Source organism: Leucoraja erinacea, chromosome 30, assembly GCF_028641065.1.
Source record: "Leucoraja erinacea ecotype New England chromosome 30, Leri_hhj_1, whole genome shotgun sequence".
In the NCBI taxonomy this organism is placed as follows: Eukaryota; Metazoa; Chordata; class Chondrichthyes; order Rajiformes; family Rajidae; genus Leucoraja; species Leucoraja erinaceus.
This window is the reverse complement of record NC_073406.1, coordinates 7,088,810-7,116,729: the sequence shown is the minus strand read 5'-3', so window position 1 is coordinate 7,116,729 and position 27,920 is coordinate 7,088,810. Positions and strand designations below refer to the sequence as shown.

General features: G+C 37.1%; 1 protein-coding gene across 14 annotated transcripts in view; it reads right to left on the bottom strand.

The window, feature by feature from the left end:
* Positions 1-27,920, bottom strand: part of kcnab2a (potassium voltage-gated channel subfamily A regulatory beta subunit 2a) — a 126,098-nt gene that overhangs the window by 21,701 nt on the left and 76,477 nt on the right. For all 14 annotated transcript variants that reach the window (XM_055659314.1, XM_055659313.1, XM_055659319.1 and 11 more), the window contains 7 exons: positions 10,366-10,409; positions 8,956-8,993; positions 7,282-7,361; positions 5,555-5,599; positions 4,683-4,727; positions 3,582-3,625; positions 2,514-2,600 (listed from right to left, as the gene is read on the bottom strand). In XM_055659314.1, the coding sequence (XP_055515289.1) occupies positions 2,514-2,600; positions 3,582-3,625; positions 4,683-4,727; positions 5,555-5,599; positions 7,282-7,361; positions 8,956-8,993; positions 10,366-10,409 (383 nt within the window). The remainder of the gene's footprint in view (positions 1-2,513; positions 2,601-3,581; positions 3,626-4,682; positions 4,728-5,554; positions 5,600-7,281; positions 7,362-8,955; positions 8,994-10,365; positions 10,410-27,920) is intronic.

The following is a 27,920-nucleotide window of genomic DNA, read 5'->3' as shown; positions in this document are numbered from 1 at the left end:
TCAAAAACCCAATATCTATTGAATGATTTACCATTCAACTCTAAGGTATTATTACCAAGTCAGAATGTCATCATTTACAGCTTGTGTAACCAGGAATAGGGATGTTGGCTCTAATCCTTATCAACTACAGTTGAACTACTAACCCAGCTGAGATCAGCAAAGCTTTTTTTCGTGATTAACATCTCAGTAAAGGGAAACAAGATCTAAATTCAAAAATCAGACCTCCAATAAGTAAACATTGCAGGATGCAGTAAAGCTTTAATAGGAACTTTTCTTAAAGAGCAGTTACTGTTAGAAAGAAAAGAAAAATGATCCTGTCATTTTATCCTGTGACGATGTTGCAGACAGGTGGCACCATCATAGGCTTTGCTTGGTCACATTGACCAAAGAGTACATCTAACAAATATAATGGTTCTTTCAAATACCATTGCATTAAGAGCGCATTGAAAAAAACAATTCAATAACATTATGGTAAAATCATAATGGACTTTTGAGATAATATTTATCATTTTGTTTCCTACATTCTGTGCTGAAATTGTATTGATTCTGGCAAGTAGAATATTTTCCTCTCTGGTCCCAACTCCTTTGGTCAAGAATAATGTGGAACGTGCATGTCAGATTTAGACCGATAATCTTTTAATTCATCAAGCTGAATAATATTTCGAATAATAACCATTCTGAAGCTCTTTGAACAAAGATGCAATTAGAAGCCAATTAGTTTCACCACCTATAAGGCACGAGTTAGGAATGCGATGCAAGACTCTCCACTTGCCTGCATGAGTGCAGCTCCATCAATATTCAAGCAGCTCAATACCATCTAAGAAACAACACCCCTGCTGACTGGCACCCTGTCTGCCGATCTAAGCATTCACATCCTTCACCACTGACACAATGTGGCTGCATTGTGCACTGCCTACAAAATGCACAGCAGTTATTGCCCAAAGCTACTCCAACAGCACCTCCCAGTATGCGATCACCAGGAGGACAAGTTCCATCTCTCGGAAGGTGTTTCTCCAGTCCCACATTACTCTGAAACATCAGCATTCCTTCAGCGGTGTCTAGTCTTATTCTTAGATCTAGCCATAGTACTGTGGGTTTACTTTCACATGAAGGACAGGAGGCAACTCACCTTTTCAAGGCAAATACAAAAGGAAATAACTGGGTTAGCCACCCTCAAACTGCTACTCCTCCCAATATACCATCCTCCCCTGTTCCACTCTGTTCTTCCAAGCATCTCCTCATGTAAATTATATCATTTTTATTTCCCATATTTCGATCCTTAAATCACCTGACATTAAAAAAACTGAAATGAAAGCATCTACTTGCTTAATCTAAGGATATGCATGTGAGAACTGCACCAAGGATGGCAAACCCTATGGGCCTTTTCCAAGTTACATCTGTTGTATTTAAAAATAAACCTTCATGTTCATTTTGCCTCAAACGCTGAAGGTGTAGGCAGAAACAAGTGTTGCTCAGTTGTATCAATACTTGGATAGTATAAAAGAAGAAAAATCACTGGGTGCTTAAATCAGGATCATATAATAGTCTGGTGTTGTGCAAGCCCCTCTCATGGTGCGAAGCATCAGACAAAGCACCACCAGGCTTAAATATCAAATTTAAAATTTCCACTGAGAATAAATACAGATACCTTGATAATTAATCTTTAAAAATCTGTCAAAGGAGAACCAAAAAATAATCCAGATAGCAAAATGTTCTCAATTTGTTGTTGTTCCCAAAACAAATTTATTGGAGCTTAGAATTTACGCATGCACATTTACGACATTTGGAATTCCAGTGAATTATTTGGTCTAATTTGCGAGTCATGTAGATGAACAGCATGGACACAGACCCTTTGGGCCACCGCAACTAAGCAGACAGTTAAATGAAACATGCACTTTTAGCTTCACACTGCTCGCAACAAATGTACTATATCAAAGGTTTTGAATCTTGAATAATCAATAAACTATTGTTGGTTCAAATGCTACTTCCCAATATACTGTAGCTGATCTCAGATAGGCCAGTAGTTGTGTGTTGCCATTAGGCCCAGCCATATTAGCGTTGTGCACAGGGAATAGTACAAGTACTACTCAGTTGCCCCCCTCAAACAAAAAGAGTATGAACTAGATATTTGGCAGCCCTCTGTGGTATTGTAATATTACAAGAATTTATTCTTTAAGAGATTGGGGATAAAACAAAACTTGGAAAGAGGCATTGCAAATCAATCCCATGTAAAACAGATAAAGTCCACTAATGAATGATTCTTAACATTTGCACTTCTCTAATAAATGATCAGAGGTCCTATGGATATTCTAGGTCCTATAATGGTGACCTTCGCTTAATTATCAGTAAACAGTCTGTCATTGTTGTAAAGATGCCGATCGACATTTCTTGAACCTTTACTGTAGAAGTTACTCATTGAGGCAGGATGTAAGAAGGAAGAGGAGGTGAGTGCTTTTTCACAATTTATAGATTAAAAATTGGTGTTACATTCTTACTTGTGTAATGAAACTCACCTTCCATGGGTGTGTTTGGGTCTGGCCTATTAGCAAATACCACATCCACATACTCCAACTGTAACCGCTCAAGTGAAGCTTTCAGTCCTGCCAATGCAGAATACAAATATTCATTAAAAACCGAAGGGCTTAATCCTACAGAGATTTTCCTTCTCTGGATGTGATGCAACTGGCAGAATAAAGTGACAAGTGTTGTACAGCAAGAACAAAACTATTGTCTAATTCATTTCTATGAAGAAATTTAAGATAGTCACAGATGATGATTATAGAAATGGGTTAGTATAATGATGCCTGTTCCCACAGCCTCATCTTCCAATAGCAGCATAATGTTTAGCATTGAATAGCATGACGTCAATTGTCTGTTCAGATATATAATGCTGTCTCATCAATGAATCTAGTCATTTATGTTTGAGTTCAATGCAGATATATGTTAGCTCACCCAAGAGATCTAGCCATCCATCTTGATCTTTGGAATTACCATGACTATGGTGGGGGTGGGGGGACGGGACCCACAAGGTCACCATTGATCTGAAGCTTAATTTGATCAGCTAGATAAGTGCTGCAACTACAAGATCAGATCAGAGACTGAAGATCCTATGGAGAGTGATTCCCTATTTGATCCCCCAGAGCCTTGCCATCATCTACTCAGCAAAGATCAAGGATGTATGGAATGTTAGATGAATACACCTCCAACACTAAAAGTTCAACACCAGGCAGAATAAAGCAGTCTGTTTGATTGGCTCTCTATCGACCACTTCACTCCTTTCATTACTGGTTGCAGTGCACACCATCCACAAAATACACTGCAGCTATTAAACGTGACTATTTTGACAGCATCATCTTCTCAAGAGCAATTAGATATGTGCCATGAATGTTGACTTTGCAAATGATGACCATCCTTTGTCTTTTTTCACATCTCCCTGCTTTTGAACGCAAGATTTCTGCTTAAATTAGATCCCAGTTTCTATCTGCCACTCTTGACATTAATAAGATCCCTGAACTATTTCATAACAAAGTCACTAACCAACTATTATCAGCAGCAACTTTTCCACCAGCATGATGCCCTACCTTCTATAATGTGCTTTCGGGAGAGTCCTCTCTCAGTCTCCGCTCTGCAATAAGAAATGACAAACACAGGTTTTAAAGGTTACTCTGCAATGATTAGTGATTTAGTCATCCTGGTTAATTCAGATCAAAACACATTTCCAAATATTAGAATTCAAGCTACTACATTGATATAGACAAGATCATACAAAAGCTGGACAGTGGAGCAGTGGACCAAAGTTCGCAACATTTTTTAAATTAGAAATCTGAAAATATTAGTGGTATTAAGTAAGTAAGTAAGTTTATTGGCCAAGTATTCATATACAGGTACAAGGAATTTGCCTTGGTGCTCCGCCCACAAACATTGGCAATTTACATGTTTGATCCCATGCCCATGCTGAGGTTACTGATCAATAGTAGGGATCCTACGATCCCAATATCCCAGAATAGAATGAATAATGGAATGAAGATGGTTTACACTCCTGATCACCATCTTGTATCACCTGCTGGTGACTGTGCATGTAGAGGTTTATACCTTATGTTCATACCTTCTACCCTACCTTCACACATAGATTTCAGCAGCTCAAGAAGGCCACTCATTATCAGTTTCTCTAGTGCTATCATGGATGGCTTAGCTTGTAAAGTTCACGTATAGCTTAAAGATAAAAATGCTAAAGTCGCCTTATGAGACTCCCCTAAACACACACCTAAACAGTGCTGATTCAAAGGTTAATAATATTGACAAGCTCTCTCAGGTGGAATAAAAATATAGCCTCCTCAGTAAAATCACTAATAATTAACACAACCTTAGTGATCAAAATGTAGAAATGTCAAGTTTTTCCTAATTTCTGCCAAAAGAAATGTATTATAGACGCACCAGCACTGCTACATCAAAATGTGCCTCGCCCTGTACTCACAGACATTCTGTATCCAACTTTGTTTTACCAGACTCAAAAATCCAAAATTAAAGTTTCATGGCCACATTTCATGATTCAGTACTCTGAAAATCGAATCCTAAACTTCCCAGTCTGAATGGCTCTGCTGTAAATTGCCTTCAAATAAATACTGAACTTATCAATTACATGTATTCAACAGTTTTAATCATTAAAATATCTGGTTACATACTTTCCACCCCAGAAGATTTTGGTTGTGATGACAAGGCTGGAACGTCTGCAAAGAGAAAAGAGAATGTTGAGAAATAGTTTTGTCTATTTTTGCATTTGAAGTTTTATGTATAGTGTTGCAAAGCTAATACAAAGGAAATGTTCATACTCACAACACAGAACAGAACATTTCTGGCAATCTTAAATATTATTTGACATTGTATTATGCCACATCTATTTTTAAAAAAGGGCTAGTTGCATGCATTCCTTGGCTTGTTCTGAATCTCTAATCTGCTGGACATGCAGTACAAGCATCAGCAGAATTATGGAAAGTGCTGTCAATTTTACTATCAGTTGATCCTTACTCAATAAAAAGCTAAATCCAGTTTGTGCTTCCCCAAAACATTTCAACTTCTGACTTCATTAAGTCTTGGACTGAAAATATTAATTCCAGAGGTGGGATGAGGTCTTCTGATTTATCCACCTTAATGTGAATCCTCCTTCTTCTTGATCTCAATCTGCCCTTGCATATTAGTGTGGTGAAAAATGTGGATGGTAGAGCTGATCTACCAAAGGGAGATGCTTCCATTTCTCTTTTAGATTGAGTGACAGTTTTTGCATTTTAATGATATTGCAGTTAACTTTGTTATGGAATTGATGATATATTTATTCACTAAATACGTGAAACACATAGCACTGCCGAGGAAGCATTTTTTAGCTTGCTTTTCCTGTTCCAATTTTTCCACAAATAAAAATGGTCATAACCACTAAACTTAGAAAAATATATTACATTAGTGACACAAGTCTTATATGTTAAACTGCACAGTAATGTCATTGATTTGTGAATAATTCCTCATAATTCTCTAAACATTTAGCTAAGAATAATAAGATTACCTCCATCCTTTCTTCTTGATAATGTTCCCCAATACAATTTCTGCCCTGTGGAGAAAGAAGAAAGTGGAGTTTAATATATTTTACAAGTTACCTGGATAAGGATGTTACTTTTTGTTTCAAAGATTTTTTTTCAATTTTAGCCATCACTGCTTTCATTTTCATTTCCCCTCCCTGATTCTCCTCATACCTAAGATTTTCTGAACCTAAAAGTACTTAAGATTAATTATTTTAAATACAAATATATAATTTATTTTCAGTGAAACATAGTAATAATCATGCCCAGGTTATTTTGTACCACTGGATGATCAGACCGAGCATTTCCTGCTCATCAGTCACCCTTGTGGGGTGGAAGATTACAACCTTCACGTGCTTCTGATCAATGGATGCTGCAAAAGCCACAACAATCTTCAATGGAGACACTGAAGGACTTTATGAAGCTGCATTGCTTATGACCTTTGGCTCAGAAGTAACAGTTTCAATAAGGTTGTAATATTGTCGACTACCTACCAATGTGGAATATTGCCCAGTGAACAAAAATCGGATCACATCAAATCTTGGTATTTCATAATATTAAAAATAAACAATGCTGTTTCTACCTTTGCTTTTAAGTGACACCAACAACCAAAAATCTGCTCAGTTTGGAGTTTATTGCCAAGCTTTTCCGTTGTTAAAACCATGGATCAAAGAACTGATGGCATTGAAGGCAAGGCTTGATGGCTTTGATCGTTGAAGGTCAATTGTCTCATCATAGCAAATATTTTTTGATCAATTTTACACAAGAAAATCCCCTATAACGTGTTCCCACCTGATAAAAATCAGTGGATTTATCCTGATTAAAATCTTAATTTATAATGTCATACTTGGTGCAGTACCAATAATTATGGGATTTTCGTTTTCTGGCTGGCTGATTTGCAGCAAGATGCTACAATTATTTTCATTGCCAGCTTTAAAAGATGTATTCAAGGTGCTCAACTGTGAAACAAACAGATCAACCAGACCTAGTGCCGGATAATGAACAATCCTATTGGGTAATTAGCATTCTCAAATCCATGGGAATGGTATCTCCAAGCTCAATTATTTACTATCCGCAAACTTAATGATGGGAGCTTAACTGTGTTTACATGGGTTTGCCTGTGCATGTGTGAAAGGGTGCATAAGAGTGCATGTGAATTACTAATCCTTTAATTTTGAACTCTGTTTTCAAAATGAACTCCAGATTGTTAATATATAATTGCTAGGTATTACTACTGGAACATTACATTGGTGTACAAGAAATATTTTTAAAGACAAAATAATCCATGTAACTTTCTTCCTCTAGAATTTTAGCAAGTGCATGTCATGCATGATGGGGAGAATTACTTAATTCTTTCCGATTCTTTGTATTATGATAGCACTAAATAACATAATTTCATGAAATTTGTTAAGGAACACAGTACAATATTTGAAGTAACCAGCAATAGTTCTCATAGTCCAGAGCTAATTTCCAATTGTATGAAGTGCAACTATAGAAAATGAATCAACTGTTAGGATATCCCAGCACTGCAGAAGAGGAATAGGACCATTATTGTCATGAAAATTCCAGGCTGGATGCCACAAAGTTGGGCAATCCTTGTTTATTGAGTTATTAGGCTGAGAAATTATTCCAATTCAAAAATAAAACAGAATAATCTACTTGAATCGTGCATCATGCTGTACTCCGCAACGACCATAAAGGTTAGATGACCTACTTGCCAGCTGCATAAACCTCTGCTGTGTCAAAGAGGTTTATTCCATTCTCATAGGCCAGTGTCATTAGCTGTTCAGCCATCTGAAATGAGGGAGACAATAAAGATGTATTGAACACATTCAAGCAGCTCATAAACACAATCACAATAATACTTTATTAGCCAAGTATGTTTTGCAACATGTGAGGAATTTCATTTGCCAAGTCAGTCATACAAATAAAAAGCAACGGAACACACAAAACACATTTTAACATAAACATCCACCACAGTGACTCCTCCACATTCCTCACTGTGATGGAAGACGAAAAAAAGTTCAAATCTCTTCCCTTTGCTCTCCCGTGGTCAGGGGACCCGAGCCCTCCGTTGATGGGATGGTCTTCACTCCCGTAGCCAGCAGCGTTTTGGCCCTCCGCATCGAGGCGATCAGCTCCTGCATCAGGGGGATGTCAGCTACCCCGCTCTAGCGGTCGGACCCCGGGCCAGGGCTGGTCGAGCCTCTGCATCGTTGGAGCATCTCGACGAGCCTCTCCAGAGACTGCGAGCCCTTGATGGTAAGTCCGCAGGCCGCGGTTGGAGTGATCTCAGGCAAGGGATCGGCTCCAATGTTAAGTCCACGCTCCGCGGTAGGGCCCAAGTCAGTGTGAGGAGGCCTCAGCTCCATCGTTGGTAAGCCGCAGAGCAACCGGAGAATGCGATCCGCATAAGGTAAGAAACTGAAAAAGAAGTTTCCCCCGATTCCCACCCCCTTCCCCCACATAAAACAAACCGGAGAACATTTACACAAACTTTTAACACAGTAAAAATTAAAAAAAGATGAAAAAAGAAACGGACTGTTGGCGGGGCTGCCAATCGTGTGGCTCCCCGCTGGTAAATGCAATCATTATGATATTTATCTTCCTTCTGCTACACAAATACACCATCTTACAAATTTATGTGCCTTTGGAAGGTTAAAGAGGGGCTAGATCTCAATTCCTCTGCCATGCATTTATTCGTGTCCTAGTCAGCTCCTAACCAAAGTTAGAAATTATCAATTGTTGTTCCTTTCAAACTGTTTCTCATTAGCTTCATCACCTTTGGCAAACTGTTAGTGTAACACACTCCAACATTACATGTATTGGCCACTTTGATTTTCCAAACATTCTTCTTTAAGATGGTGGGAGAACAAAGGGGGATCCGGTGTGGGGGGGGGGGGGGGGGGGGGGGCACTCTAGGCTCTAGATTTAGAATCCTCTGCCATGGGGATAAGCCTGCATTTATTTGTTTGTTTGTTCGTTCCGGTTAAGGCGCTGTGCACACAACAGCCAGCTAACAGTCGCTTGACTTTTTCTTTTAGTTCTCATTTTTAATTTCAAATTTTCATGTACCTTATTGTTTGTTGTGACTGTTGGCAAACGAATTTCCCTCCATCGATGAATAAAGTTTTATCGCTTCATATTATTTCATAGGCTGCTAACTGACCAAATACGGCTCTGAGATTATAGCATGGGCGAGGTTTCAGACCAATGTTTTTGATGGCATTACAATGGTGCCTTACACAAATACCAAGCTACTTGCAAATAGGATTTAGTTGATTGCCGCAAAGCTTTGATTGCTCCATGTTGTTGACCATTTCTCATTCAAGCTACCCATAGTAACATGGCACTTATGCTGTCTCAGACTTGTATACTAGACACATACCTCATCGGTGATCTGTCCTCCAAAGGTAACCCATGTTCCTGTAGAATAATAAAAGTTGAAAAATTAAATGGCAAAACAAAACATGAACAAAAGTGAATGTTATTTACTTAAGTTTTATTAGTTTATATGTCAGCTGTAGATTCAATAAATTACATCAATCTGGAAGCAAAAATCTTTTCTATTCGACAACCATTATTTTCAAGCAAAATACTGAAGATGCTGCAAGTCTAAAACTGGACAAAGTGCTGGAATTAATCAATTGGCCAGGCAACATCTATGGAGATAGAACAGATTTGAGTTTTTTCAAGTCAATTAACTTTTCATCTGAAACATTAATTTTGCTCCTCCCACCAGAAATGCTTCTTGATGTGCTGAATATTGTTTTATTCCATTATTTTACGTTCACTGGTATTTCCAGAACCGGGTGAGTTAATTTATTAACAAAATGTACCATTCTACCCAATGCCTACAGATCAATAAAATGACAATCCAAAAAGAAGAATCTTTATGACTCAGCATCATATTGGGCCAAGAAACAAATCAATCCTACCAATTTGATCAAAGTCTATTAAATATTAAATAGTCATCCTTTTCTTCTTCTATATGGCCCATTTGCAACAATTATAAATCCAGTTAAAGATTATGTAACCTGTCTCATGCTCTTGGGGGAGTGTAACCCTTTAGCATCAGTTTACGTGACCATAAGCCTGATGGAAATTAGAGACAAGCAAATTCCACAACCTTCTGAGAAATTATTGGCAGCAGAGTGATTCAGTGGGTAGTGCTCCCGTCTCACCTCCAATTGGTTTGGTCCCAATCTCTGGTGCCATCTACACTGAATTTACACATTCACCCCTGTGATTAGGTGGGTTTCTCCTGACAGCTGAGATGATTTGCCAGCTCCCAAAGATGTGCTGGTAGGTTAAATGGTTACTGTGAACTGTCCCTACTGTGGGTGGGTGGCGGGAGAATCACAGGAGAGTGGATTGGTTATGAGAGAGAATAGGTGCAGCGAGTGGGGCAACAAGACTGATGGGTATGCTGTTAAGAGTCTGTATAGACTTAAGGCCCCCCTGCGTTCCATGAGTAAAAATTGAGAAGTAAAACTCCAGCTGAGAAAAATATAACCTGGCATAATCTCTTCATAAAAAGTAAAAGAGAGCAAACTGTGGAATTATTCAAAATGCCTGATGCTACTATACAAAATTTTAATTAAACATTTAACTATAGTAGAGGCTTAATCTTCAATGAACCAAGAGAATTTTTCACAGTCCTGACATCTTTAATTAATCACTATATTTTTGTATTGTATAGGTTCCTAATCTAAAATGTCACCGGCTTAAAATTAAAAATAGGCAAGATATCAAAATGGCTTTTATTAGTTTGTGCATGAGAAGAATTATTGCTTACCTAGGCCAAGACAGGATACCCTTAGTCCTGATTTTCCAAGGTTTCTATTACAAAATAAAAATATATGATGCAATTACAATAAATGAAACAATATTTTGTCATCATTATCATGATATTTTATTGAAGTTCTTGTTCCAATTTGTTCCATCAAGTTAGATCTTATCATTCACTTAATCCTAAATGTTTATCAAATATTTATACCACCTCACCATCACCATTAATAATGGACTTTGAACATTGTAATGTTCAACACTGCCTGAGTGAATGTGGAGGCAGATTCTCTCATGACACTAGAACATATCCAGAAGAGTACATCAGTTGCCACGGAATATTCAGAGATGGAACTTGTGTTGATAAATGGGATTAGTATTGATGGGCATTGCTGGTTGACACGAACATGGTGAATGGAAGGGCCTGGTTTTGTGATGCTCGACTCTGACCTGCAACATTAATTCAGTTTTTCACTCATTGTGGATTGTGCCTGGTCTACAGGATATTTCCAGTATTCTTCTTTGTATCATGTCTCTGCCAACTACTGTAGTCTGCATTAGCAAGTCTACCACATTATTTTGTTTTTTCTCTCTCTCTCTCTCTCTATCTGCCCTTATTCATCTGTTAACTAGGTGGCACCAATAGCATCTCCACCCTATCATAAACATTCTTTATTCTCTCTGTTCCTCTCATCTGCTGCTTAAGATAAATTTACGTTTTCCACTTCCCCAATTCTTCAGAATTCGTTCCTTTCATTTCTTTATCTCACTCTCTTCCTTGTTAAGGTACTTTTGGTCATCTGTAGTTTCCTCGTGAGGCTTAACATCAAATCCTTGTCATAATAATGTGCAGCAAAGTGTGATGGTTTATAATTTAAAGATATTATTGAGACTTAGCGATGACGGAGTTTGGGAATAGATGACCAGTTGTCAATGTAGTAGATGTTGTTGGTGCCAGAGGATATAAGATAGATTCTGGATTTAACATGAGAGATATATTAAGACATCAGTGTGTGGACTCACCATTAGAATCAATCATTAGTTTTAATGATATTCCAGTATTACCAAAAAAATCTTACATTCTGTGCCTAAATAATAACTACATTATTAACTTGTGCATTTAACAATGGAAGAATTTTTATATTATGTTGCGTATATAAAAATGTAATGGAAATGTAATATCACACATGACTTTTAAATTATATTTCTAGACTACTAATGAGAAACCAAGATTACAGAGTTCCAATATGAATTACTGGAAGCACAGAATGGTCAGGACTAATCTTCCTCGAGCTCAAACTAATATAAAGCAGAGAGAGGAACATTGATAAGAGAGAAACAAATCTGATTAAAAGAAAGAATGTATGAAAGACTTGGAATAAACAAACCAAAAGCATCAACAATTCAAGATTGGGAGTGCTGGAAATTAATCAAACTAGATTTCAGAGGATTTTCAGAATTACCAGTGAACTTTTATGTTTGAAATACGACACGAAAAATCTATTTTTACAAGACCATATCTTCATTTAACTTGTGCAACACATTCACTAAGCTTTTCGAGCTCTGGTATACCCAGTTTCAAAAACATTTCGATATATTTAAAAAACGACTTTTCCCAGTGGATACGTTTAGGAATCATAAATCGGATAGGAGTTTGCTGGAAGTTGGGCAAAATGAATGATGTGATATCTATCCCTGCGAGTGAAGAAGGTCTGATTACGTGAAGACAAATGACAGTACCCATGTACGTGATCAATGCCATTTCAACCAAGAATAATGTCGGGACTGATTGTTGAGAAAACAGGATGTTGACGACACAATGCATCAGAAATAGCGTACAGCACATCAACATGCAATACTTGATCAACTGCATGCAAAAATGATGTCGGTCCAGCAAGCAGTTCAGAAGCGAATCTAAAAATTGCACTGTGAAATTGATATGAACTCCTATTGCATTCCCAAATCTAATTTTGCAGTTTATTTTTAGAACATAAACCATTTTAAAGGTTAATTTTTAAGATAGTTGTTCACAAGAAACAGGATAAATTCAATTACTGCCATTTGATTACTCTTAAGTATCAATAAAATAATCAACGATACCATCAACTTCCAACAGTAGTCATCCTCCAATATATTATCAAGTGGCCATCAATGATGCAGCCTAGGTTTTGCCAGGACTGATCGGCTCCAAAAAGCAGATGCCTACTACTGCTCTAGAATTTTCCATTTGTGTTTAAATTTTGAGAAGCTGCAGCATTTGGCTTGTTTCTGACAACAATAGCCTCACACTATTGGAAATATATATTTGCAATAATAAACAGATTAAAAAAAATAAAACATTTAAAATGGAAATTGGGAAAATTAAGTGTCTGCATCATATACTGCACAACAGATTTATTTCTTCCTCTAAAAATATATTTTGGCACTTCATGATTAATGAATATTTTAACAAGTAGATATCCAATTCATAAAAAAGCCACTGGGCTTAATTGATAATGAATAATGGATTTCACTTTCCAAGGACCTGAGATACGTTTAACATGTTTATGTGCATTGGTAATATTGAGAAATTTGTAGAGATTCATTTACATTAATAACTTCCATTGGCAGCCAGTACACAATACCAAATGTTGAAAGGAAAGATGATTTCCAGGCCATTATTAGCAAATCTTAAAAGAGCAATATTCCTTTAGGTTTTCTGCTCGGTCATACAAATTTCATTTGGACACTTAACTTATTTCTATATTGGATATTTTAGAGTATTGGTTTCTAAGATTGCTACAAGAAAGATTTATTGATGTAAACCCTTCTTGAAATAAGCATATTTATCATTTCTGCTGGAAAATTTAATGTTTGAAAACGCAATTAAGCACTATTTGAGACAAAGTAATTTTTCCACCATCTTTTTAAACTTTATCTGTAAACAACGGAATGAGGTCAAAAGTTGTGCCATGATAAATTAAACAATTTCAAGTCTGCAGAGCCTCCTTGGGTAGAGAATTCCAACAATCTATAAGCTCTTTCACAAAAAAATCTGTCCTAACTAGCTGACTAATTTTTCCTGAGACTACAGCCCTAGATTCTAAATTCAATACAGTCAGTTGAAGCAACTTCACAGTCTTTATCCTTTCAATCCAATTCAAAAACTTGCTTCATTAAGAACATACAGGGCATTCGTACGCAAATGCTCCTCAAATGATAGACTCTCAATCCAAACATCAATCAAGCGCATCAATGGTGCAGTATGTCCCTCATTGGATAAGACCAGCAAGATCATGGACTATTTCAACAAAGCTTCTTTATTTTGAGACATCAACATTCTTGCAATGAAATGCATTACACTATATACCTTCCAAGTTTTATGTGCTTAACTATTGGTTTCTTACCATTGAACAAAATCTCTCTTCCTCCCAGAGTGTATAATTTTTTTCCACTTTATATACTATTTCCACCTTCTTATCTTATTACTTCAGTTGTTTGCATCACTTTTCATGCTCTCTATATGGTCTTTGCAGCCTACTTTCCTAAGGAGTTTGTATCCTCGCTGTCTTTTCATCCGTCCATTAGCATGGATTGTAAATAGCTCAGTAAATAGCCAATAAAATTATTAAAAGCATACGATAATGAATATTTTCACTTATTTATTTTTTACTGTTTTCTGTCCTTTAACCTTCTCCCCTCGGTGTCAATATATTAACTCCAACCCCCAACTGTGCCTTATTATACGTAACAGATCCTTTAGGTGTCATTTGAAATGTTCATCAGCTCCATCCTATTTATTATTGCTAGTTATATCCTAAAAACATTTATTCGATTTGTCAAACTCAATTTCTCTTTCATTAAACCATGTTGCCTCTCCCTTATTATATAATTTGCTAAGTGCTCGTTATCGCATCCTTAATAATGGATTCCAGCACTTTTCTGACAGCTGATATTAGGTTTACTGGTCTTCTGTTCCCTATATTTCCTCCCCCCAGTACTGTTATATATTTAGCCTACTCTCAAATCTAGAGTATTGTGCATCCCTTGCATCTGCAGCCACCTCCACGTACCCTCGAATTTCCACCATCAGTATGCTGTATTTATTAACTTTTAGTTCACTTAATACCCCTCTCCCCATATGTACTCCACATTATTCACTTGAGGTTATTCTCTACTACTACACCCCTGGATCCTCATTGTTACTTGTTTATTGTGCCATCTACTGTGAAGACACATACAAAGTATTTGTTTAATACTTCAGCCAATTCTGTTGTGTTAATTGATTCAACATCAGAGACCAAGATTTAATTTATTAGTTTCTTCCGTTTTATTTGGTTGCAGAAATTATCCTTTTTTAAAACTTTTGTTGCTTGTTCATTTTTATATTCCATTTTCTATCAACTTCTTTCATTGCTCATTCCTAAAACTTCACCAATCTCAGGATTGCTACTCAGTTTGGCAATAATATGCCTCATTAGCCTCAGATGTTTAATTCTATGGAATGCAGATGCATTCATATCCCTTAAATTATTTTTTCAATCAATCTCAATTCTTCCTTCAAATCTGCATAATTAGCATTATTCAAATTAATTTCAGCTGAATTATGTCCCTCCTGAACCAAAGTTCAGATGCAACAAGATCAAAACACAGTTTAAAATTAGATGAAGGATTGTAAATGTAATTTGTTCATTTTAAATATCAAATTGTCATTTTTATATTTCCTTTATAAATTCCAATACACATATTTGTAATGAAAACCTTTGCCATTCTGTCATTTCATTTCCTCTGTGCAGATATTTCAATCTCTTCAATTCTAAGATTACAAATCTGTCAAGGTTACATTGATGAGTTTATAACTCAGATTTAAACACTGGATTTAAATCTTGGAAAAAATGTTGAGAGAAAGAATACGATATTATATTTTTAATTTATTAAAACATACTTTGTAAACAATGGGAAATAATTTTGATAAAGCACCTTTTAATTAAATATTGAGCCTTTATGTCTTTGAAAAAATACCACTGAGCAGTTTCAAATTTGCTAAATTCCCTGACCAAACAACAATTAAACTCTGGATAACCTTTACTGGTGGTTACTTAAATTAATTAGACTGTGACTCCTTAAATGGAGACAATTCCATACCCGCAGGATACAACCTATCAATAAGAATTCAATTCCTGTCTTTCTAAAATGATACATCAACTTAATAACCATAAAGATCTACCAATATTTTTACATTTCTGGTGATTTTGGCATTACATGATCATAAGATATTGGAGGAGAATAAGGCCATTCGGCCGATTGAATCTGTTCCACCATTCGATCATGGCTGATCTATTTTTCCTGCTCAACCTCGTTCTACTGTCTTCTCCCCATAACCTTTGATGCCCTTACTAATCAAGAACCTATCCATCTCTGTTTTGAAAATACTCAATAAGTTGACCTCCACAGATTCACCACCCTCTGCCTAAAGAAATTCCTCCTCATCGCCAATCTAAAATTATATCCTTTTATTCTGAGGCTGTGTCCTCTGGTCCTCCATCACAGCGAGGAGGAGATGCGCTGTGATGGATGTCTGTGTAAATTGTGTTGTGTCTTGGGTCTTTTTTTTCTTGTGTGTATGACTGTAGAAACAACATTTCATTTGAGCCTCTATGAGGTTCAAGTGACAAATAAATTGTATTGTGTATTGTGTACTGGAAACATCCACATCCACTGTTCAGTAGATTTCAAGAAGATCCCCTCCCACCCCTCTCATCCTACTAAACTCCAGCGATTGTCCAGTGTTGTCAAACCCGTATCATACATGAACCCAATCATCCCCGGAATCATTCTCTTAAACCTCCTCTAAACCCTCTCCAATGCCTTCCTCAGATATGGGGGCCAAAATTGCTCACAATATACTAAATCAGTGCCTTATAAAGCCTCAGTATTACAGCCATGCTTTCACATGCTGGTCCTCTTGAAATTTATGCTAACATTGTGTTTGCCTTCCTTACTATCAACTCAGCCTGCAAATTAATCTTTTGGGAATCTTGCACAAAGGTCAGTGTAGGAATGGGAAAGGGAGGTAAGATAGTGAGCAACTGGGAGATCCAGCAGGCGTGGAAAGTATACCCATACAAAAACTAGTTAATTCTGGTGTTTGTTTAATTATGATGATGCAAAAATTATTAGAAACAATGAATTTTTATGATTAACATTAAATTGTCACCTCCCAGCTTCTATGGCTCTGTCTATCCTTCTCTCCCCCATCCGCCGAATGACTCCCCCTCACCTGTCTCCACTTTTTGTTGCTCAATCTTGCCCACCCCTCCTCCCACCTTTTTATACTGGCTACTTTCCCTCTACTCTTAGATGAAGGGTCTTGACTCTCCACAGATGCTATATGACTTGCTGGGTTCCTCTTAAACAAGACATTGCTAATACATTTAATGTTAATTGTAAGCATGCGGTCAAAGAATAAGGTGCGGAAAACATGGAAGAACATAGGTTGGATGTTGGAGGTGTTTGAATTGGAGAAAGTGTTGCGATTGACAGAGCAAGCTTGTTGGGAAACATTGTTGGCCTTTCTTACCCATGAGCAGTGTTATAAAAGCATTTGCATCTGGTCGTCCACAAGCCATCTGTTTGCTGATAGAATGTATACTAGGAAAGTATTGAATTCCCCAAAATTAAAAATAACTCCCCCCCCCCCCACACCAAGGAAAGCAGGGTATATCCAATCTATCAATCGTCTCCAGCCTGTTTACTTCCAAAAAACAAAGGAAGATGTTGTCCTCAGTGCTGGCAAGCAACACTTACTCTCCAAAAGCCTGCACACCAAAGCCCAGTTTGGATTTAGGCAGGACCACCAACAGCCTTGGGCCAAAGATCTGAATTTCAGAGGCGAGGTGAAAGCAATTAACTCTTAATATGAAGGCAACAACTGACCTCACATCATCAAGGAACTTTGGTAAAACAATGAGCATCAAGGGAAAAACATTCCAATAGTTGGTGGCAACCTCCTTAGCATGATTTCCTTCCAAGAGCCAAATGAATACCCACTCTATTAAAACACTGGAATTAAAAATGCCACTATCCTGTGACCCAAATTTAGCAATTATTTCCGGAATTAAAGTCATGCCCTATATTTCATGAAGCAATTAAAGCACACACCAGTCTCCCCCCAGCTCATCAAATACATAGAACACTTAAGTTAATTCTGATTAGTTATATTCTATTGGCAAATTATTGAACACAAATATGACACTACTGTACAAAGAAACAACCTAATGAAACTGTGCTTTTCTCTCTCTCTTTTCAAAGATTCAATTGTCAAATGTAGATTGTATGATAGACTTGTATTTTAGATTAGGCCATAGAAAAATATTTACAACATGTTTTTACCGACAGTTAATACAGAGGAAGATATTTTCCAGGAATAAATGGACCAGAAAACTGTAATTCTGAAAATTACTATGTACTTCATTTAGATAATATTGATCGCAAAACAGTGCTGTGCAAGTACTTCCATTTTACAAAATTATAACGCTCAGATCAGTTTTTTCCATACCTAAACTTCATCCCTGGGTAATTTGATCTTAAATCACATGAAGATGCCATGTTTTGCACCGACAGCTGTCCTAAACTTCGGGCAACCATAGCCACTGTTCTGAACTTGCTCTTACTTCCTAGGTTGGGGCTACTTGCATTGTGCCGATTGAGTCTCTCATCTGTGCCTCTGTTCTTCAGATTATGATCGGTGCACATAAACGACACCTGCATAATTGCTCTGAAAATCTCTATTGCAGAATTATGTCTTACAGACAGGATGATCATAGAGTGTCCTCTTGGTGTTGAATGTGTGGTAGCAGATGAAGCTCTCAAAATAAAATGGCTAGACTTGCAGCGATTGAATAGTCTTCAAAATCCAACACTAAGCTTTTAACCAACAAAAATAGAAAGATCAATCGTTGATATAAAAAAATGCAGCATATTTCCTTTTCCTTGTAATTGGCGCATTTGCTCCTTCTTCATGGTCATGTATCCTACCTATGCTTAGTCCTTATAGGTGAATAAAGCTGCTGAATCTCCAAAGGGTTTATTTATTTTTTTCAATGCCAGCAGTATCTCAAGTGTCAGCGATGTTCTTTCCTTATCCTTCTGCAAATTGAAGACAGAATTCTTTCAAATCGGAAGACAGATTTCAGCACTCGAGCATACTTCCGATAATTGTTTCCTGTTAATCTTCTTTTTCAAAGTCGTTCCGGAGTGTCATAGTCCATACACTACCAAAGCTAAGTAAGGAAATACTTACCGAAAAGTCCTACGATGAATCCCAAAATCTTCAGCACATTTAACAAAGAAAACTATTATATTTTGTAATGCTAACCAGACCGCACCATTTGCATGTATCAATGCAAAGTTAAAGCTTTCTTCAGCCAGTACGGAGACTTGGCAGCATTACAGTGTATATAAAAACAATTAAGTGCTCACTGGGCTGCATCTAACAAGCAGCATAGAAGTCATGAATAAAATAAAAATTGGTTTGCCGAGGGAATGGGAGAAGTGAAATAGTCCAGGAGCAGGTGGGTAACTGACTCGCTACATCAAGTCTTCACCTGTAGAATATTAGCCACATACAAAACCGTGCTTAAAAGAGCACATCTTTTGTGAGATACAAAGGTCTACACGGAATAATAAATGTAATTTATAACTTTCATTGAACATGTAACACAAAACCTACCACACATTCATTAAAAAAACATATTCATTATTTATTTTTTTCAAAACTAATGAACATCAGTTTTTATTACTGCAAGTAAATAATCAAACAAAGTATCTGTTAGGCCAAAACTATTGTTAAAATAGTTTAGTAACATCACTCAGACATTATTTAATTAGTATCATTACTTTTTTTGGAGTGAAAAATTACTCTTTAATTCGACCTTAAATCTGTGTTCCTTAGTTATTGGCTTCTCTGATAATTAGAAAAAAAATTCCACGCTGTTAATTTTACAATTGTTTACACTTTGATCAGATCTGTCCTCAACCTCCCTTTTTTCAAATAAAAAACACAAACTCAGCTACATATCCCTCATAACTAAAGTTCCCCAGCCATAACAAGATCCTCTTTGGCATGCTAATGTCTTCTATTCAACAGATGATTGAGTGTCCCAAGCAAGACAACATCTCACTTCTGCTTCCAGTATTGACAAGCCCAAATTCAGTTTTTTCTGTCTTAAGTATTTATTCAATTCACATCTGAAAGTTGCAGCTGAATGTATTTCCATCACCGTTCTTCCTGTGCTTTCTAGATTGTGATAAGGAGCTCATCTCCAGTTTTGGTACATGCCAATTACCAAATATCTGTTGCACTGTTTCTGACCAGTTTTATCACATCTACTCTATCAAAAAACTCTAATCAATTTGAATATTCCACTTAATTTTAGCCGTTGATGTTCCGTGCTCTAAATGTGAGAGTGTGAAGGAAACAATTCTGGCTTTTCTAGTTTCTTTGTATTACTGAGGTTGTTTGTATATAGCCCCATTGGGAAAAAAGATCTTCCAAGGTTTTCACATCCTTTCCAAAGTGTTGTGCATAAAATTAATCTATTCTCCAGAGTGGCATATCTTCCTTACTAATATCAATGAACTAAAAGAGCCTGTGAGAAATTTAAGAGCCTTATCATCACATCCTGCCACCTTCAACAATTCATATGTACAAATCCACAGATCTCCATCCCTTTTGAATCACTTTAATAATTGTATTGAGATTCCCCTCTTCATTCTTTTCAAAACTGCCTTACTTCACTGCATTAAATTTCACCTGCCTTGTGCCAATTCACCAGTATTCAAATTGTCCCCCAAGTTCAATACGTCCTCACTACATCCATCTCTGTATAATCTTTTTTTTTAAAATATATATAGGCAACTTCCTTCCCTGGCAACTCTGTATTGTGTGCTGTCAATCTCTCACAATGAAAACTCTGCATTATTTATTTCTGTGTTAAACTGTAACATTTTCCAGTAATGCATGAAAGATTAATGAGAGTTTCCAGCTGTCATTCAGTGCAAGATCAAATCTACCATAGTTGTAGGGGGCAACTAAAGAGATTGCACTCCAGCCAAGCATAACTAGGAAATGAGATTCTTTTCACTGGGCTGTCAATCATATTTTGATCGGATCTACACTTCCCAAAACCTGTTGAATTATTCATTGTCACTACATAGCAGGTAGCAACAATCTGCAATCACTACCTGATTGCATTTTAATGAGTCAATTTTGGGAGTAAACATTATGATAAGGCCAATGGGCCCCATCAGTGTTGTATGTTCCACATTAGTTTATTTGACCCCCATGTATTGATATTCCAGTACATTCTCAGAATGTAGCCAAAATCCTGCTGAGAAAATTTATTATTTCTTGCTGATCAACAAAAACATAACTGATTAGCACTTAAAATCTTCTTCATATGTCATGTAATGCTGCAAATAGTGAAAAGACTGGTATGGGCTTTACCACATCTCTCAGTGATGTTGCAGTCATTTCAGATACAATGACTATCCCATGGCTAGGTGTTTGTTGCACAGTAATATAACAACATATTCTATTTGCAGAAACTCTCAAACAGGAATATCACCATTAAGCAATTAATTAGTTTTGGCATTCTTGGTTGATTAACTCAAACATAGACTTACTCTGTTACTACATTCAGTCCTTAGATTAATCCATTAATGATACTAAATTTGATTAGCTATAGCTCGTATAACAAAGATGACCATGTTCAAATATTGACAGTTACTACCATTATATTCTCCCTACACTATTACAGTAACAAGCATTAACTAAGACATAATTTATACCAGACCTAAAGCACAATTATTTCCTTACTCCCAAACTCTATTTCTTTCAATGTCTTAGAACTTGCAAATTTGTGTCATATAGTTTACCATGAAGAATGCTCTATTTGCTAAAGTCACCCAAATTGCACCTCCTTCTTATCCAACCCTGCCTCTAGACAACACACATGGGCTTCCCTTATCCATATCTTTATTATTTCTGAGCTTGATGGTTCCAATGTAATCCAAACCTTTTATTTTCAACAGTCTAGAAATTTGAAGTCAACCAAATCTTTTGTGGCCCGTGTCCTAACTCTCACCACCCAGTTCATTCATCATTACTGTGGTATTGAATCACAACTAAAACTGAGGAATCAGTTATCTGGGATTAACATTTGATCCTGGTTTTCAAAATCTCCTTCCATTTCCTTATCGCTAATCTCTACCAGTCATGCAAATCAATGACGTATCCAAATTCTTCCAATTCTCTCCCCATGACAATTTTAAACACTGTTCCTTGCATGTATAAACAAACACAAAGTCCTTATGAATTTAAAAGCTTCGTCAACTTGACCTGTTAGCTCCTTTAAAATTATGTCATGCAATTAAATCACTGACAGCAGAAATTAAAATTCAATATTAAGTTTAAGAGTAAATGTTATTCCAAAACGTTCAGTTAACCATAAATGACCATCCAGCGCTGATGTACAGAGGGATGTTGGTGTCCAAATGTAACTCCCTGAAAGTGGCAACACAAATAGTTAGTGGTAAAGAAGGCATATGTTTGCTTTCATAGATCAAAAGTCAGGAAATCATGATGCAGCTGAATAGGACTTTGGTTAGGCCGCATTTAGGAGCATTTTGTGCAGTTCTGGCCGCCCCATTACAGAAAGGATATGGAAGCTTTGGAAAGGGTGCAGAGGTTTACCAGAATGATGCCTGGATTATTAGCTACAGGGAAAGGTTGGTCAGACTTGGATTGTTATCTCTGGAATGCCAGAAGTTGCAGGGAGGCCTGATGGAAGTATATAAAATCATAAGAGGTATAGAGAAGGTAGACAGTCATAAACATTTTGCCAGGTTGGATGAATCAAATACTAAAGGGCATAGCTTAGACGAGATGGGCAAAGTTTAAAGGAGATATGTGTGTGGTAATTTTTTTTCTCCAGGTAAGTGCCTGAAATGTGCTGGGTGGGCTGATGGTTGACACAGATATGATAGTGGCATTAAAAAGACTTCTAGATAGGCATATGGAAAGGCAGGGACTGGAAGGATGTGGGTCATGTGCATGTAGATAAGAGATGGTCTTAGCATCATGTTTAGCACAGACATTGTGGGCCATGGGAGCTGTTCTTGCACGGTACTGATCTATGTATTTAATGTTTAAAAAAATAACTGCATTCCTTCTCTCCAGAGACGCTGCCTGTCCTGCTGAGTTACTCCAGGTTTTTGTGTCTATCTACAGGAAAGGAGATATTGGATTCTGTTTGATGGTGGTCCAAACTAACTATAAAACGTATTTGCCAGAATGCATCATCACAGAGTCTTTAAAACAAGGACCAAGATCTTGCTCTCTCTCTCTCTCTCAGATCCTTTACGTGCAGCTGGAGTCTCACGTGCTGCCCGCACGGTGGCTATGTTGGGAATGAGTCAGTTATCCATCTCCTTTGCTAACAACAATTTTCACGATTCATCTGGACAGTAGACTTGTATTCCTGGTATTACCCCGAGACAAATACCAATTGCATCCGGAAGATTATCAACGTGGTCGAGGATGCCCTCTGTCTGTCCAAAATGTAATGGCCTTTCAATGCAAGGGCTACCCATGAATACATGTTGCTAACTTGCACGCTCCAAGATCCAGGGCAACACACTGATACTTGGTGCAGCTGCTGCAAAGACCCCACAGTGAAAGACCACAGTTTAAGGTTCTGCCATTGTTGCAACTCAGAGGCTAGAACTCATGAAAATAAAACCCTCAGTTTTCTATATTTGTAAATCTTGTAAGAGAATGACATAATAATCCATGTACCAAGGTTTCTGACATATGAATGCAATATACAATATACTAGTATGTTCAATGAATAAAGTATATTTTGGAGGTAAGAAGCTGTAAGATTATTCACAGCGCTGTAATATTTTCTGCCTCACATATACGTCCAATTTTTGTCATGTGTTAATGAGGGAAGAATAAACTCACTTGTCGTAGAGCAGTGGAGCATTTGGATTGTGTATTTTAATTAACACAAATCCAAGCAGAAGGAAAACAAATAAAAAAGCTTAAGAGTCTCTAGATCAGGACGATTCCCAAGGAGCACTGCTTTTACTAATCTTAAAAGACATGGGATTATCAAAGCTAGAATTGTCTTTGATTCCCTTCGATGGAACGAGAAGGGAATGGTGAAAACCAAACTAGCAATAAAAGAAAAATCAGCCAGGGCTCTTGCTATAGATTTTGTTTAGCAATTCTTGATATAAAAGTGTTAATTATTAGACGTTAAGGCATATTTCATGAAACCAACATCATATCTTCAGCGCATTAACATTCATAGGTTGGCTGATTACTTTATTGGGTTTACAAAAAACAAAATCTCCCTCTACACTTCTTGCTAAAGCATTAAGTACTTGCCCTGGGTATCATGTCACAGGTGCAGATTACACCTGCATTGTCCAAGATGGCAAAATAAAGGATCGGGTTCAAATGTAACACACTCACCAACACTAAAGTCTAACATCTTGGACGAGACAAAGTAATGAGCATCCATGACACGATACCTCTAGCAAATGATAGGGGAAGGAGTAAAATTGCCAAAAACCTATAACATTATTGACAACCTATAAAATATTCAGCTAATGTTTAAATATTAATGCAATACAGATAATGATGTTATCTCCAAGTTACAATATTCCTCAAAGATTATACTGATTACATGATCACTAAAATAAAGCATGATTAATGACATATTTCATGTATATTTAAAAACATGTATGTGAAATTTGAGCATGAATATAGACTAAAAATATTAACGTTATGCATACTCTAGATCAAAGTGTTTTCCACATATAAATATATACAAACTGTGATCATTACATGCACAGTATAAATTCCAAAATGCATCAGGTAATGGCTACAAAAAGGACTGACAGCAAATAATAGAGTAAAATAAACAACTACGGACCAAAAATTGTTTTGTGTCATTAGCAGTTACTGCAAGTTTTTTTTTCATTGCTTGATTCAATGGTAATTCATTTAGACCTAAAGTTGAATGTCACAGTTTATACTGTGAGCAAACAATAATTAATATACACCTGTATCTGAGGCAGGTGAACATGGGTTCAAACCCTAATCCTGATGTTTCTGCAAGATGACACAGTCAAAGATTCATAGGAAACGGGTCTTTTGGCCAAACTTGTCCATGACAACCAATGTGCCTACCCAAACTAGACCCATTTGACTGCATTTAATTTGTATCCTTCTGAACGTTTCCCATCCATATACTCATCCAATGTCTTTTAAACATTGTAATTGTACCCACCTCTTCAGCTTCCCAGGCAGTTTGTTCTATATGCATACCCGCCTCTGTGTGAAAACCTTAAGCTCTTGGTCCATTTTAAAGCTTTATCTGTCACTTTAAACATGTCCTCTAGTTTTGGACTTCCTACCTTGTGAAAAAAAACTATGACTATCTACCTTATCTATGTCCCTGATCATTTTATGTATCTCTATAAGATCACCCTACAGTCTCTGTCACTCCAAGGAAAATGGCGCCTGTCTAGTCTTTCCCTGTAACTCAAGCCATCCAGTTCCAGCAAGATCTTCACAAATATTTTCTTCACCCAGCTAAATCACATCCTTCCTCTCATACGGTGATCTGAACTGCACACACTATCTCAAGTGCAGTCTCACTAATATCATTCACAGCTGTAACATAATTCCCAACTCTAGTGACCAATGCTAAGTCCGATGAATGACCTTCATCACCTTGTCCAACTGTGTTACTACTTTCAGGTAAATATGTACTTGTACCCCTTGTGTAGGAAGGAACTGCAGATGCTAGTTTGTACTGAAGATAGACACAGTTTGCTGGAATCACTCAGCCGGTCTGGCAGCATCTCTGGAGAAAAAGGATGGGCGACGTTTCAGGTCGGAATCCTTCTTCATATTGAAAAATAGTTTTCAGTCTCCTTTATCTCTCTGTTCTACAACACTCATGTTCCTGCATTAACTGTGCATATCCTGCCTTGGTCGAACTTACCAAAATGCGTCACTTCATATGTATCCCATTTAAATTCCATCAATCATTGCCCACTTTCCCAGATTCTGTTAAAACCTGGGAAAACCTTCCTCACGGTCCACTGTACCACCAATTTTACATCCACAAACTTGCTAATTGAGCTTCCGACATTCTCATCCAAATCATTAATATAAAGGGGACCCAGCACTTGTTCCTGTGGCACACCACACCGTGCGATCCCACCCTATGACATGTAGATAAGGGGATTGGTATGTGGAAATGGGCAGATGGCAGATGTGGGGGAAAGTAATGGGCCTGTCCCATAGGCGAATTTTTGGGCGACAGCCGCAAATTTTTCAACATGTTGACAAATTTTCGGCGACAGTGGAGATAATTTTTGCTGTTGTAGGTTGTCGTACCAGGTGTCGTAGGTGAAATCTATTAAAATTACTCCCTGGCAGTCGCCTAAAGAGTCGCCCAAGTGGGACAGGTCGATTAAGAGTCTAGGGACTGCGGGAGATGGTAAAAGTAAACAAAGGGAGAGAACCCATGTGAACTATTGGGAGTGGGAAAGCAACATAGGATGTGAGTCACCTGAAATTGGAAAATTCTAAGTTCATACCATTGTGATCGTAGGTGACATAAGTGGAATACAAGGTGTTATTCCTTTCCTTTAACCCCTTATTTTCCAATTAATATACAAGCTCTCCTCAAATTAATCATTTTGAGCCCTATGAACATTCTCCTTCCATGTTTAATACATCCAGACCAATGTCCGCTGCTTTGAACTGTATTGTATGTTTCCGAGGTGAATTAAGCGATTTAAGTTTCATAAAGTTAAAAAGGTAAGGATGCTGATCAGGTAGAGAAGCCATTTCAAAATATGGCAGTTACAAAACAATCTAACAAAGATCGTTTCATATGCTATACAACAAAGAAGAGCTGTTCCAAAACTGTAGGGTGACATAACTTGCCATAATGGCAGCAGAAGCATTCAGAAGTAAGGATAATATCCATTTGGGATATTTATTGTGACTTTTGTTTGAACTGCTTTGCATGCAATGTATTATCATAAGAAATATCTGCATTAAGCCTCTGTACTAGACGATGCATTGAAATAAATGTAGAATAACCAAATAGAAATTAGTTCAGCTGATGCGTTTCAGTATCTGATGCCCTCTACTGGAAGAGGCAACATTAAAGCATCATCAAGCATGAATATCAGTCTGCCGAGTAAATTTAATGAGCATTTCAAGAAAAGTAAAATGTATCTTAATCAAATGAAAAAATTACAGATAAGAACATTTTCCAATTCTACATTATATTGTTCCCTTCCAAGCATACAATTAATACATTGAAAAGTTATTTAAATATTTTTGATATATCGTGTGGAATCATTACATTCTACCACGTTAATACTTATTTGAGACTTCTCATCCCACGTGGACGCAGGAGGAACATCGAACACAAGTTGATCTTTTTCTTTATCTACAATAGTTACACAATATAGTACAAGTGTACGAATCTTTGCAACTGAAAATCATTCTATTTACACAATGAATTAATCAATATTGAATAAATCTTGATCTTTGCTGATAGCAGCCAAAATGATTGACATTTATATCTCCTCAATTAAAAGGGGGAAAACCAGTGTTACTGCCTTTCTCCAGAAAACACTGTTTAAAATATATATAAAAGACCTGTTGGATAAGATCCAAGCTTGTTTATTACCTATTATATTGCTAATCTCATTGCTAAATGTAGGACAGCATAACTAGCACTGACTAATCTCAGAAGAGAAAAGCCAAAAGGTAGTGAAAAACTAAGAAAAGTAAAGGTTCTCTAACGTAAATACATCCCCAAATTGGAGCAAACTCCAGATGCTAGAAATTCAGAGCAAAAAACAGAATGCAGTTTCAACCAAATTTAAGAATAAATTGAATCAAAAGGTGCAATTGCATCTTTGAAAAAAAGTTAACTTAAAATTCTTATACTAATGAGAAGGTAATACTAGGCATCAAAGATACAGATCAAACGCAGATATCAGAATGTGAATGGAACAATCTAGTAATGACAGTGATTATAAACTGAGTCACCTTTTTTGATTGAATCGAGGTTTTGTACAAAGTGAGCACCCATTCCGCTTTAGGGTATTGTGATGTAGAGAAGCACATCAAGAGCACAGAATACAATTCACATTATTGGAAGAAGTGCAGTGAATTGCTGATTCATTGGAACGATTGTAAGAATCCTTAGAAGGTGGGAAGGGAGGAGGTAAAACCGGTTCCTCGCTCCCCTCCATTGAGTCTGTCCAAAGCAAGCGCTGTCTGCGGAGGGCGCTCAGCATCGCCAAGGACTGCTCTCACCCCAACCATGGACTGTTTACCCTCCTACCATCCGGGAGGCGCTACAGGTCTCTCTGTTGCCGAACCAGCAGGTCGAGGAACAGCTTCTTTCCGGCGGCTGTCACTCTACTCAACAACGTACCTCGATGACTGCCAAATCACCACCCCTGGACACTTAT